The sequence below is a fragment of the Hypanus sabinus genome, chromosome 6 (genome assembly GCF_030144855.1).
Source record: "Hypanus sabinus isolate sHypSab1 chromosome 6, sHypSab1.hap1, whole genome shotgun sequence".
Lineage (NCBI taxonomy): Eukaryota > Metazoa > Chordata > Chondrichthyes > Myliobatiformes > Dasyatidae > Hypanus > Hypanus sabinus.
Genome location: NC_082711.1, coordinates 161,892,605 through 161,906,187, shown reverse-complemented (window position 1 = coordinate 161,906,187; position 13,583 = coordinate 161,892,605). Strand labels below are relative to the sequence as shown.

The window sequence follows — 13,583 nt, the reverse complement described above, 5'->3', positions numbered from 1 at the left end:
AAATAATTAAGATTTCCCCCGCTATCATTTTCAAATTGATCAGATTGCTTGTGTTCATTCAGTTTTGCTCTGAGTTCATCAAAAGCATTTCAGTGGATCTTTCTGTTAGTAGTAGTAAAGATCAGGAGGCTGACAAGAAGGCTATCATAGAGACCATAATTTAGGGAACAAAAATACTAGTTGTGCAAGTAGAGTACAACTCAGCACTGAACTGTTATCCTGCAGGACAAAAACACTGGGTCTGAAGTGTTACACAACAAAGAAATGCAGAGACTGTGCAATTGAAAAGGAACTGATGAGAGAAGGATGAAACCAGAGCACGGCTCAGTGATGCTAATCAGAGGCAAATGGAATGGCTCATTGTACAATTCAAAACATAATTGTACTGAGAGTCATATGTAAAGTGTTAACTATTTCTATTTCAGATTTGTAGTAGCTCCATGTGCTATTCTAATTGTCATTCACATTCCATTTACTCCAAAAAATAAATCCATCCTCCAAAATAAAAATTTATTAATTTCGTAACAAGAACATTGTACTTCATACAACAGTGCATTACTTCACATTAAGCATCTTAGCACACTTGCAATAAAAATCTATTGTACAGTGGAATACCCCAAAATGAAAAATAGCATACAGTGACAACCTTACATGAAGAGTGGGTCCAGAGACAGAAACTGCATATTGTCAAATGGACTGATTAAGCTTCATGTGAGAAGTAAACCACAATATGCACAGAAGCTGTGGAATAAAGCAAAATTTTCATATGTTTCTAAATAATTAACCTCAAACATTTTGTTTGCCAAATTCATATGAAGGCACTGTCTTTACTTGTGCCAAATATTCTTTACTAATATTTTTATTGTACTTTGACAGGTGGTGCCAAAAGGTTTATGAAAATGTACCACTGGATTTTTAAAAACTTATGAACTGTGGTACATGTACTACCCTTTTACAAAAACAATTAAGAATGAAGCTTTATCCATACAACACATGCAGTCACATAATGTACATTGGTTTTAAAAAAAGTGTAAAAATCAGTTTCACAATTACAAACCAATGAATGAAAACTGAATGCCAAGGCAATAAACAGCACACAGGGTACATCTATAATTTAAGAAAATGTACAGCTCAAATGTTCACAATGTAAACAATAATAACCACAATTATAAAAGACCACATATAATTGCTTTATACAAAAATGCCCTTTTAAAGTTGTTAACTGCAGTGGCTTAAAAATAATTTCCAACAGCAGGTTCTAAACTCATATGACACCTGTATTTGAACTGAGTATTAACTTGTTGTCTGGTCCTCCTATCAGATAATTTCACATGTTACAGGCAAAATATATTAGGTTTCAGTCTGATATTCTCCTTAAATTTAAAATAGGAGATGGAATTAAATAAAAGATGGATTTAGGAGCATTACTAGAAGTATAGAAAGATTGGAATTTTTTAAAAATTGTACAATCCTGTACATCTCAGCCATTTTTTAAAAAGCTGATTCAATTACATATTTATTCAGTTCAGAATTTTAAATCAGATGTAATCAACAATAGCCCAATAATGTAAATGTAACACAATTGGGTGCTTATTCTATTGGGGTATCAATGACTATCAGATCATCAAAATAGGAGAGGGCTGGGTTGGGATAGAGGAGGAAGAAATGCTAGATTCAGCACTCAGATAAAGGAACAGGTAAAATGTGCCACAAGAGAACCAAGAGAATTATCAAACTGCCCTACTTCACCAGTCATCTGATTGTAAATTAGTAGAAGATTGAAGCCAGCATTTATGTACTCTTGCAAAGCAGAGGAAGTTGCAGCAGTGTTTCAAGGAATGGAAAGTTAAATGGGACGAATACTTTTTTGCATGTTTAAGAAATGTATGAGATATCTATTACAGAAATAGGGACAAAACAAATAATACTAATTAGGATTGGAATGTCAAATTCCACTTCTGTAATTTAAAGTATGATAAAAGCAAACAATTTTTAATATATGTTCCAAATCTTGTTTTAGAATTTATGCCTTCCCTGTAATAATTATTTCTCAAGATGATTACCATTTGCTGAATCTGGTAAAACAGCACTTTGCCAAGTAGGTGTCAGTAATTTAACATCTAATTCATTAAAAGGATACTTATTTCTAGATCACCCAGAGCATTTTTAAACAGCTCCAATAAATGTAACTGTATAAGTTCAGTTATTAATGCTTTAAAATCAGTTATTCATTCTACATACAGAATATAAAAAGTCCTTACAGCTTTTACTACACCAAGAAAAATTGCACACTCTAGATATGATACATTAATATTAGTAGGTTTAGATGAGAATGCAGGAAACAGTACTTGGGAAGGAGAATCATTACAAGACTACTGAAATCCTCAGCTTATTTTCCTAATATTTCCAGTACAACTTGAAGCTTGTGTATCACAGTACAATCAGATGTGCAGCAATATTAGTTTTAATAGTACAAATGCCTGTTGATACAAGGAAGACTCTAATGCTCTTGCCACTGTTACCAAATTGAAGTAGAGAGCACTTTGTAATTAAATTAATTCCAGTTTAAAGCAAGAATCCTAGTCCTTATCAAACTGTACTCCCAAGCAGAATGGAGATGCTATTGGGGCAGGGAAGTGTGAACTTTATAAAGCATGAATAAAGATAGAGAATTTAGATCAACAGCTTTAACAAAATACAAAAAAAATACATATCAGCAATATACAAAACTAATAAAAAATGTCTGTGCCTTTAAAGGATAAATTTCATTGAAAAGGAATTCCCTATTAAGGTTAAGATGAATTTAAGTCCTACAACTAGGATTGCTCTCTGAGCTGATATGGAAGGGTTTATGAAATGCTCACTGCAGTGTTCAAGTAATAATTCACATTAACCCTGAATGTAGACCATCTTAAAGGAACATGCAAACTAAGAAAATATGTAAACCAATTTCATCTTGATTGAAATTGAATCATTTTCAGCACGTTGAGAAGATTGAAATAAACACATCCAACAGTCTCTGTGTAGACCTGCAGAGTGAATGGATCGGTAATCTAAGCAAGCTTCTGGATATTCAGTGTGCATGGCCTGCTGCACTCCATTATTTCATAACCTTCAAGGGCTCAATGATCATGTTCATAAGATTACACACTTTTTTTCTTAATGGGAGAGGGAATTCAGACTAAATACATTAAAAATGGCAAGAAATGCTAGGTATAAAAGTGACATTAAATTTGTACAAAATGAAATTTATCGCAAAGAGCAGCTTTTCCCTGATTTCAATTTAGAGGCATGTTAAACAGCAGAAAGGTTTTCTTAATTTCAAGCTTGTTCTGTGTTAGTTGGTGTGCTCTTTTAAATGGGATCTCATGCTTAAAGGATTCAGTTACATAATTTTTTAAAAATTCAAAACCAACTACAGAAAGCCCAAAGTTCACATGCAGTCATCAACAAAATAAAACAAGCGTTTAACATATAGAAAACAAATCGTAAAGTGCATGTTCCTTTGAAAACACATCTGCATCTTGTCCAGAAGCCAACTAAGTTACATCTGGTAATTATAAAGGATTAGTCGTCTGCTTTTCCTCACTAGTTGCTTGCACTTGCTTTAATGGATGAATTCCATGGTGTTGTTGAGGTGCTATAGCTGTCAGTAGGGTGGGATAAGGTGCATCTGTGTCAGAAGGCTGTGTGTGTGAAAGATTCTGCTTTGCACTCACCACTGAGCTGTGTTGGGCTGATGCACTGTCTTTGGCATGATGTATTAGAGGCTCTTCTACAGGTCTGGTTTGTACAATATTCTCTGACGTTTCAAGTTCTTCTGTAGACTGAGGGTCTTGGAGAATAGAAATTGATACACACTTTTTTTTGCTGGGCTCATCTTCCACAGCACCTCCAGCTCTGATCTCACCTGTCCTTTCCACACTGCATGGTGTGTTCTGGGCAGAATCAGGAAGTGCTTGGCATGCCTTGGTAGGATCCAAGCTCTTAAATAAATCATCCCTTGAAAGTTCTAGGAAACCTAGCTTAGCAATGGATGCAGAACGTTTCATCTGCGATGGAGTTGTGAGGCCTGCTCGTCTTATCTTAGCTTCAATTTCCTCCCCCTGCCAATTACCAACTCCCAGGGTACTACTTAGATGATTTAGACTGCCATTGCTGGAGCTGTACTGAGGATTGTGATCAAGATTCGAGAAATTTAACATCTTTTGCATGTCCCTGATGCTTTCATCAAATTTGTTGAAACTTAATTCTAAATCCTCATGGGTAAGTAATGTGATGCACCCATCTGTTCTTTGCAAGCAAGTCATTTCTTGGTTGACCTCTTGCATCTCTAAATGGACAGTTTCTTTCTCATGAATTTCAGTATCAGTATGTGTACTTGACACTGTGACACCTTGCAGGTGTAGGACGGGTATTTGATATTCTTGTAATGGCAAATGAGCACTATCACTATCAACTAAAGCAATTTCACATTCTAAGGGGGTGCTATTAACCTCTCCCAAGGGTTTATCAAACTGGACAGCCATGTCTTCAGTATGTTGTTTCTGGGATAAACTTTCAGCACCCAATAATGGCAAAAGATGTGGGTGTTGTAAAGTATCATTTGTATGAACTTCTGACATTTTTAGATTGCTTGCAGACTGTCTGATGGCTTCAGTTCCCTTCACTGGAGTTTCATCTTCAATGGCAGGAAGTATGGCAACTTCATTTTCCTTCACTGTTGATTCATCTGAAATGGTCATCTTTTCTTCTCCTATATCACTAATGCCTATTTGCAAATTTGGCGATTTAAATACACGGGTATACTCAATGATCTCAATTTTCTTCGGAAGCCTCGTGTAAGAATCCAAATCCTCAGAAGTTTCAAAAGTATGAATCATCCTATGCTCCATAGTATTCAAAGATCCACATTCAGCTTGCTCCTGTACTACTTGTGATTGTACTGGGTTCTCCATCTCATTTAAGTTAATCTCTGGGGCTGACTCTTGATTCAGAGGTTCATTATACTTGAGTAACAAACATTCATCTTCAGTAATCCCTCCTTTCTCTTTATCTTTCAGTAAGCTTACTTCAGAAGGGATGTCTACACTCCTGTTCATAACCAAAAAATCATTAGCTGTGGTTCCATCAATCTTAGAGTTTTTACGGGCAGGTAATGTTGTTGTCACAGATGATTGAGATTCCTGTTCTTGCTTTAATCGTTCTTCAAACTCCTTGGTTGCACGTTTTACTGAGCCAGGACACCACTTTGCCACATGTTTGTGACCTAATATTTCATCCTGCATAGGTTCTTCGAAGGGTGCTACCTGGTAATCCTCATGACTCTTGACTGATACATTTATCTGATGACATCCATTTTGTTTAACTTCGTTGTCATTATTTTCAGCAACTAAAGAGTCATTTGTACACATTACATTTACAGAATCATTATTTTCAGAAGGCCATTGGAAATCTGCTGAGAGTTCATGAACTGTATTCCTCTTTGGCATTTGGATATGGCTACTGATGACACTCTCTGCCTTTGTTTGGCACAAGCCTGTATTCTGGTTGGACTCTATTTCCGTCACAATTTCTTTCACAGAAATAACATTTAACGACTGAGACCTGGTTAAGGAAGACTTCTTACTGAATGTTGATACCAGATTTTCCTGTGGAAGAAGGAAATAAAATTACATGCTTAAAATATTTACCGTATTATTAGCTCCCAATATGTGATAATGATCAATTTCTAAAAAAAACTTCTGAACTTCACAAAATCTACGCTATCAAAAAAATACAAATTTTAAAAATACTATCTCAATTTGAATTTGTTTCTTCCATCTTATTAATAAAATATAAACTTAAATGCAGATTAAAGCAAGAAATTTTCCAGACATGTTTCAAATTTTAAAATTAGTCATATAGTATTACAGAAATAAAAACAGAAATTTCTGGAATTTTGCTAAAAAGAGTGAATCTCTCAAATTTATTTTTGTTTATTTAGAGATACAGAGTGGAACAGGCTCTTCTGGCCCTTCAAGCCATGCAGCCAAATAACCCCTGACAACCCCCATTTAACCCCAATTCAATCATGGGACCAATGAACCTACCTGGTACATCCCTGAAGAAGATGCCAGAATTGAACTAATAATGATTTAACTAATAAAACCTTTAATAATGTCTTGCTAGTCGTTACTCATGTTGAAGTCATAAGGAAACACATAAAAGCATAACTAGATTGGATAATCAATGTGGGTTATGAATGAGAAATATAGTCTTTATTGGAGTTTACTGAGGATAGATGAAGGGAAACCAAAAGATTTAGTGCATTTGCCACATTTTAAGATCTAGCCAATAACAGCCAGATACAATCTTTCCTGTACTTAAGCTTGCAGGGCTGTGCAAAATCTTAGCATGGAAAAATTAGTTAAAAAATAAAAGAGGGGGGATAAGCAGGGAATTTTCACACTAGCATGGCACAGCTAACGGAGTGTCTCAGGAAATCAGTTGTTTACAATCTTTACTAATGGCTTGGAAACATTGCAGCATATCTAACTTAGCTGAAGATGCATGTTAAGCAAAATAATTGAGGTTACAGAGTCTGTAAGCAGGGTATAACGTGAAGCTACCCACTTTGTAGGAACAAAAGAAAAATGAATTTTTTAAAGGGTGCAGTATAATTAAAAGCTGGTGGTCTGAGAGATTTGGCAGTCTTCGTACAAAACAAAAATTGCAAACAAAAATAATCAAGGTTATGGGACTATTTTGCAAAGCAATAGGATAATAAACTCCGCTATAGACAACTCCAAGCCCAGCTGCGAGTGTTGGGCATGGGGTTAGCAATCCTATCCTGTAAAAACCCAGTGCTTGCAGAAGCTCCAAAGGCCTTGTCCCTTGGACAGGATAGACCTGCGGACAACTTGAAGGACTGGCCTGAGACAGAGAACTTTGGCAAGCTGCAGTCAGCAGCCTCTGTCCCAGTACGGATGATGGGCTAAGAAGAAGAAGAATAGGATACCTGAGCAAAGGACTTCCACTACAGTGGGGCTTTGAAGAGTCTGAAGTGAGAGGACATATAGTTGATCTTACTTAAGGTAGGATATATTTGCCTTGAAGGCAATGCAGCAAAGGTTTACAAGATTAATCTCTGTGCTTGGATATAATGTCATTGACTGTTTAACAAACAAGGAATAATCAAAGTTATATCCATTAGAGACAAAAAGAATGAGAGCTGATCTCATTGAAATTAAGGATTCTTAAGGGGCTGGATAGGGTAGGTGTGGCAAGGTTATTTTTGCACTAATAAGGAGTCGACAATGAGAATCATTCTCAGACTAAAGGCATCAACCACCTCAATGATAAAAGGAGGGATTTTCTCTCTCTAAATGGTTTATGAATCCATGAAATTCTTCAACACAGTACTAAATATTCAGTATATTTAGGCTTTGAGGAAAAAATAAGAGGGTGACAGTGTTCAGGAAGAAGCTACAATTAAGACTAAAGATAAGATCAGCTACAATATAATTGAATAGTGGAGCACATTCAAGAATTTATCCCCATTCTTATGTTCCTGCACCTGTGGGAAATAGAATCAATGTGTTCCACATCTGTCCATGGACCTGGAAGGGACAGAATCTTAAGATATGAATCCATCCCAGAACGCTAAGACCCTTTTCTAGGAAATGAAACAGCAAATTGCTTAGATTTGTATCAACATTCAGCTCTCCAAAACATTTGGAAACTATATTTGGAAGAACAAAAGAGAACACAAAACCTAATTGAAGCAAGCTTAATTCGAACAAGAGTGATATTGGCTCTGGGATAAGGTGACTCTTTGCAACAAAATAAATAAATTTTTGCTTACTTCATCTGCCTTTAATTTTGATATCAGATAGTTTCAAAATGCACCATTTTTTACCTCATTAGATTTTCCATCAATATCTGTGCTCTTCTCTCTTGCATGGGGAAAGTTATCGACTGACATCTGTCCCAGAATATTCTCAATTTGCTGTTCTTTGTCAAGGCTCTCCGAAGCAGGTGTTTTTGTGGCACAGTATTTTCCTCCTCCAAGCTCTTCAGCTTTTGAATGTGATTGGACTCGAGTCCCACCCTCCTGTGAAAGCTCAATGAATTTTTCTCTGGCACTGAAGAAGTCAATTCGATCTGCATTGCGGCCACACGTTCCAGCATCTACAATGGATTCTGAGGCTGAAGGAACTAGTTCTGATGAAGCTATGTGATCTTGAAGTGGAGGTGTGGTTTCAAGTAATGGTGATAAAATGCAGTCTGAGTTTAAATGAACATCTTTTAATTCACCATCTAAAGCAGTCAATAGCACAGGACATTCAGGGGAAGAAGAAAGTTCCTGATTTGTCAAGGCTGGTTTGTCAGCGTGACAATGTTGAAGAGAATGTGTATCAGCGATGATGTCTGCACAACTTTTAGTGGTGTCATTTGTGGTTACTACCATTGGCATGGATGCTGAAGAAATGTTACTCTGCAAGGGATCCAGGTTACAGTTTATAGGCATTTCATTTTCTGCATCAATACCAAAACTTAACTCAACTATTTCCTCATTAACTCCAGGTAAAATTGTATCAGAGGTGTTTAAATATTGGTGGTTATATAAATGTTCAGCAAGTGGATCAGTTGGCATTTCTGTAGTCGAGGTGCTGTCCCTTCTGTTTAAGTCAACAGTAGATTTATTAATACGGTCACGGTGGTCAGAAAGGTCGCTGTCAGAATGTGACCGCCACAGTTTATTGTGCCTCTGTTTGCTGCATTAATTAAAAACAGAAAAATAAAATTTAAGTTAAAGCACCTCACCTCCAACATATTCTACACAATGCAGAATGAGGCTGTAAATCACATTCAAGCAGCACCTCACAAACATCTAAGAGGTCATGCCTATTACACAGTTAAAAATACAAAATTCATTTATTTCCCAACGGTAGCCAACAATTACCCCAGAAATCTCAAAAATGTTTCAACTATAAAAATTACTTTAATTCAGAGAGTTAGTACTGATCAACTATGGTATCAGTTTGCCCACAATCTCTGAAAAAGCAGCAACACAATTAATTCTTTTTTTCCAAGAATTTGATGAGGAAAACAAAACACTGTCCATTACAACATACACACATACAGAAATTCAGTTCAACTTTCATTATTTGAACACCACTAACTGTATTCCTGTTGAACTGAAATTTCAAAGCAAGTGTGCAACTTATTCAGGGGCTTCTTCCTACAATTTTCCAGACCAGAGGCAAAAAATAATTAATCTCAAATTAACAATGGGGCAAGAAAAATAATGGTTGAATTTTGGATACAATATAATTTAATCAATTTTAAAAAACTAAAATATCTTGAAGTTAAATTTGGAGAATCCCTAAACATTCTGCCTGTTGCTCCCCACCCTACATTTTCTAAGCAGCTGAAGAACTGTGGGAGAGGAGGTGAATGAAGACAGTTTCAAAAAATAAGTAATACCATACTTTTTTGTAAAATTAGAATTCAAGCTAAATTTGAAAGGGAGATTAAAGCAACCTTTTACATCAGCCATCATCTTTGCACAACTTTCAGCAGGAGGGAAATATTATACACGCCTAATCAGAGGGCTGAAATTCACCCACTAAAAGCATTTCTCATGTACCACCAGTGCTGACCCCTTTATAGAATACCTGCTGAATTAAACAAAATAAAGATCATGCACTCAAGTGCTGCAACTGCTGATGGAAAGGTGTAGATAGATTGTATAATACCTAAGTAATGTTTTGTGTACAGGGATGCTTTTGAACAGACATGAAACTACAACACATTCAAATAAAACTCCTTTCATGCATTAAAGGCCCCTGCAAACTGCAATATTGGGAATCGTTTTTCCGATAATCTCTGTTGCAAAGCAATTAAAGAAGGGTTTATAGTTATGAAAAGTGGCAAAGCTGGTATGCAGACATCCTGTCAAACATAAATGCAGCAGTTCATGAATTCTGGCCTGTGATTTCAAGAGGACTTGTTCGAAGTTGGCTTTTTGGAAAAGAGTATAATATTCAACATTAATTCATTAATGTTGCTATGACAGGTTCCCTCCAATTCTCACATATCTGAAACCATTTTCCTTTTCACACCACTGCCGACATTATCTTATTTGTTGTCAAGAGAATGATTTGGTAACATATTTGACATTCAAAACAAAAATCTAATACTACTATTTTGAGCCGATGATCTTTTAATCTTACACCTTGTGATGTCTCAAACTCAGGAACAGTGTGTGTGTGTACATATATGTTGACAAACATAAAGGAATAAGCAGAAGCAAAGGCATATGATAAATATCAGTGTCATATCACATTTCTCTTCCGTCATGGGTATAATAAACAGTTGCTTGGGTTCTGAGTGACACGAAGGTTTTGGAACATCTCCAGTATTGTACAATTCAGCAGAATCTAAGCCATTATAACAGTGCAGATTTCTTAAAAACAGATATGGTGACCATAATTCTGGGAAAAAAAATTGTAAAAGCTAAGTACAAGGATATAAACTTAAAATATTCTAGTTATTGATACAGCAATACTGCTACATTGTCACCATCTTATTAAATAAAGGCAGTCCTTAGGTTATGCAAAGGTTCTGTTCCTGAGAACTGTCCTTGCATCAATTTCTCCACAAGTCAGAAATATGCATTTCTAGTTACCCATATTGTATTACACGACATGCAATTGCTATCATCATTTCATTTCATACAGCAATCAACCTAATAGTGCCCACAGTTAAACTAATAAAATATATACTATATAGTCATGAACACCATAAAATTTTTTTAAAATTTTTACTAGCATGAAAAAGTTTTAAAAATGCATGGGAGAATTTGAGTTAGGTGAGATTTCCACAGGTCAGATCATTTATAACCTGGGAAGCCCCTGTTTATTGCTATCACAGCATCATCTGCATGATAGTTCTTTATTTATACCAATATAATACCAAAACAGTGGCAGTGTCAATAAAAAGCCAGATGACAAGAAATGCAATTTCTTAATCAAAATGCTTGTTTATTAGTCCTGCAATCCTGTTGATTCAAATACTTGTAAAAGTACAAGCTGCAACAGTATCATTTTTCCCCATTGCATAATTCCAACTATTACAAGATACGAGATGATATTTAACTGATGGAGACAAGTGAATGCAAATGTTCTGAAAGGGGAAAATGTTTGTCTTGTAACCTAATATTTTAAACACAAGTTCTCCTTATTATGGTGCAACATAGTTAAGATTCATCTGTAATCAAAGATTATGTTTTGCAAACATAAAATCAGATATCCATATCTCAGATTTATGTTGCAAGAAAATAAATGGCTGAATTTGAAAAGTTAAATTTAAAAGGGGATTTTAATATATTGATGAATGCATAGGCAGCAATTAAACATTTCCAGCCCCCCTATTCTGATTTCTTTTCCTTCTCTATTCCACCAATGCACATCTGAACTGAATGGTCTCCCAAGATGTTACTGGCTCCACATCTCTTAAGATCTTTTCAACTGGCTCCTGAAAGTTCACTATTTGAACTGCATTTGCAGTCAGCTTCCTGAAGCAAGGCTCTTCTACAGCTGATTAGACAGAAAATAAAGCTTTATAACCATTACAACTTACCAAGAGGTGAACTAATGAGCAGGTTAAGCACGTTGGAAAATTTCACATCAAGTGCTCCAATACCAGATTTTTAATGCACATACCAAAAAAGTACCTACTGCACCTTATGTAATCCATTTTCCATGTCAGAAATTACTAAAGTTTGGATTTGGTTTTCTGAGCACTCTGCAAAAATAGCTAAATTTTACCTGCTTCTCCTCCTCTTTTATGTTCAAACTATTGTCTGTCTTGATGGTTTAGTGAAGCCACATGGTCTAAGTAAATCAATTCTATTTCTTTTTCACCAGCCTTATTTGAACATCTTAAAAGATGTAAAACAGAAAGGCTTAATTTGAGCCAAGAGGTTTGAATGGTAAATTCTGGCAACTGTGTTTGATTCTTAACTTGTATTGGAACTTCTAAACACTGTAGGGCTAACGGGCATTTTTTAGGCCATAGAAGTACAAGATGACCCCAAACCAATACTTTCTCATGAACATTAAGTATGGGCAATAAGTGTTCCCCTTATCCTATAGAAAAGAAAGGGTCAATATTGGCTTTAGATTGGCATTTATTACTGGGAGCAAAGATTTAAAGTTTATATGAAACAAATAAGGCTCCAATTACACAAGCAAACTCTAACAATAATGTAAACCATACCCTTGACTTTTGGTATCTTTTACTCATTAGAAATTGAACTGCAGTATCCCTAATTGCTCTCATCTTCAAAATCTTCCAATTTTTGTCCCCAGAAATAAGGTTTCTTTTTAACCCAGCTGATAGTAATTAGATGTTTAAACAGGGCTTCCTCATATGATAATTATTATGTCTCATTATTTGGCATGAGAATACATGTCCAAAACACCAAAAACTGAGTGATGAGGTGGCATACAGGTCAGCAGGTTGAGTGATATTGTAATTGTACTTGGTGTCAGCAAAACCAAAGGATTGATATTATCGATTTTAGGAACTGGGAGTCAGACAAACACATCAGACATCACTGAAGGATCTGCAGTGGAAAGGATGATCAGTTCCACATTCCTGGGTGTCAACATAAAGGAGGACCAGTCCTGGGCTCAGCACATAGATACAGCCATGAAGGCAGCATGCCAGCATCTTAACTTCCTTAGAAGTTTGAGATTCAGCATAGTGACTAACTCCATTAGCTGTATAGTGGACAGCATTCTGATTCATTGCATCACAGCCTAGTACAGAAATTCTAAAGTACAGAAATGCAAGCGATTACAGAGAGTATTGGACACAGCTACTTCCATCACCACCCCCCCAACCCCAAATGATATCTACAAGAAATGATGACTCAGGAAGGTGGTATCCATCATCAGGAAACCCACCATCCCCTCTGCTATCAGGGAGGTGGTAAAGGAGTCTACAGACCCACACCTTAGTGCTCTACAACAGTTTCTTCCTCACTGCCATCAGCTTCTTGAACAAACCTGGAAAACCCAAACACTACTGTAGACTATTTTCCCTTCCCTCCCTCTACTTGCGTTAGGGTTAGGCTTTCTTTCATGTCAACACCATGCCTGTAATGTACTGAGCTGTTGCTCCAAAAAGCTGATTTTATATCGTACCTATTCCATGTATGCCTGTAATAATGCACTTAAACTTGAAGACTGCAGTCTGCAGATTTAATTTATGGAATCACAAATTCCAGTTCTTGGAAGTAGTTCCTGCCACATTAATTGATAACTTATTAATGCTTCATGTTATTTGTTGATACAACTTCATTTCACATTTGTACTACAGACTTAAATATCAACTGTACAATAAGGAAAATTACTATTTGTCATGACACCAAAACAAACAGAAAATGCTGGAAACATCTCAGGAAGCTAGGCATTAACTGTAGGAAGAGAAATGTTTAATATTTCAAATCTGGACCCCTTCACCAAAACTGAAGGAAGAAAATAAGTTAACTTTAGGTGACAGAGAAGGTTATGGTGGAACAGAGTAGA

General features: G+C 36.0%; 1 protein-coding gene across 3 annotated transcripts in view; it reads right to left on the bottom strand.

Moving 5' to 3' along the window:
* Nucleotides 1–493: 493 nt before the first annotated feature.
* The window catches only part of LOC132396021 (protein phosphatase Slingshot homolog 2-like), a 152,586-nt gene continuing 139,496 nt past the window's right edge, over nt 494–13,583 (bottom strand). For all 3 annotated transcript variants that reach the window (XM_059973322.1, XM_059973319.1, XM_059973320.1), the window contains 2 exons: nt 7,901–8,759; nt 494–5,651 (listed from right to left, as the gene is read on the bottom strand). In XM_059973322.1, the coding sequence (XP_059829305.1) occupies nt 3,558–5,651; nt 7,901–8,759 (2,953 nt within the window). In that variant the 3' untranslated portion in view covers nt 494–3,557. The remainder of the gene's footprint in view (nt 5,652–7,900; nt 8,760–13,583) is intronic.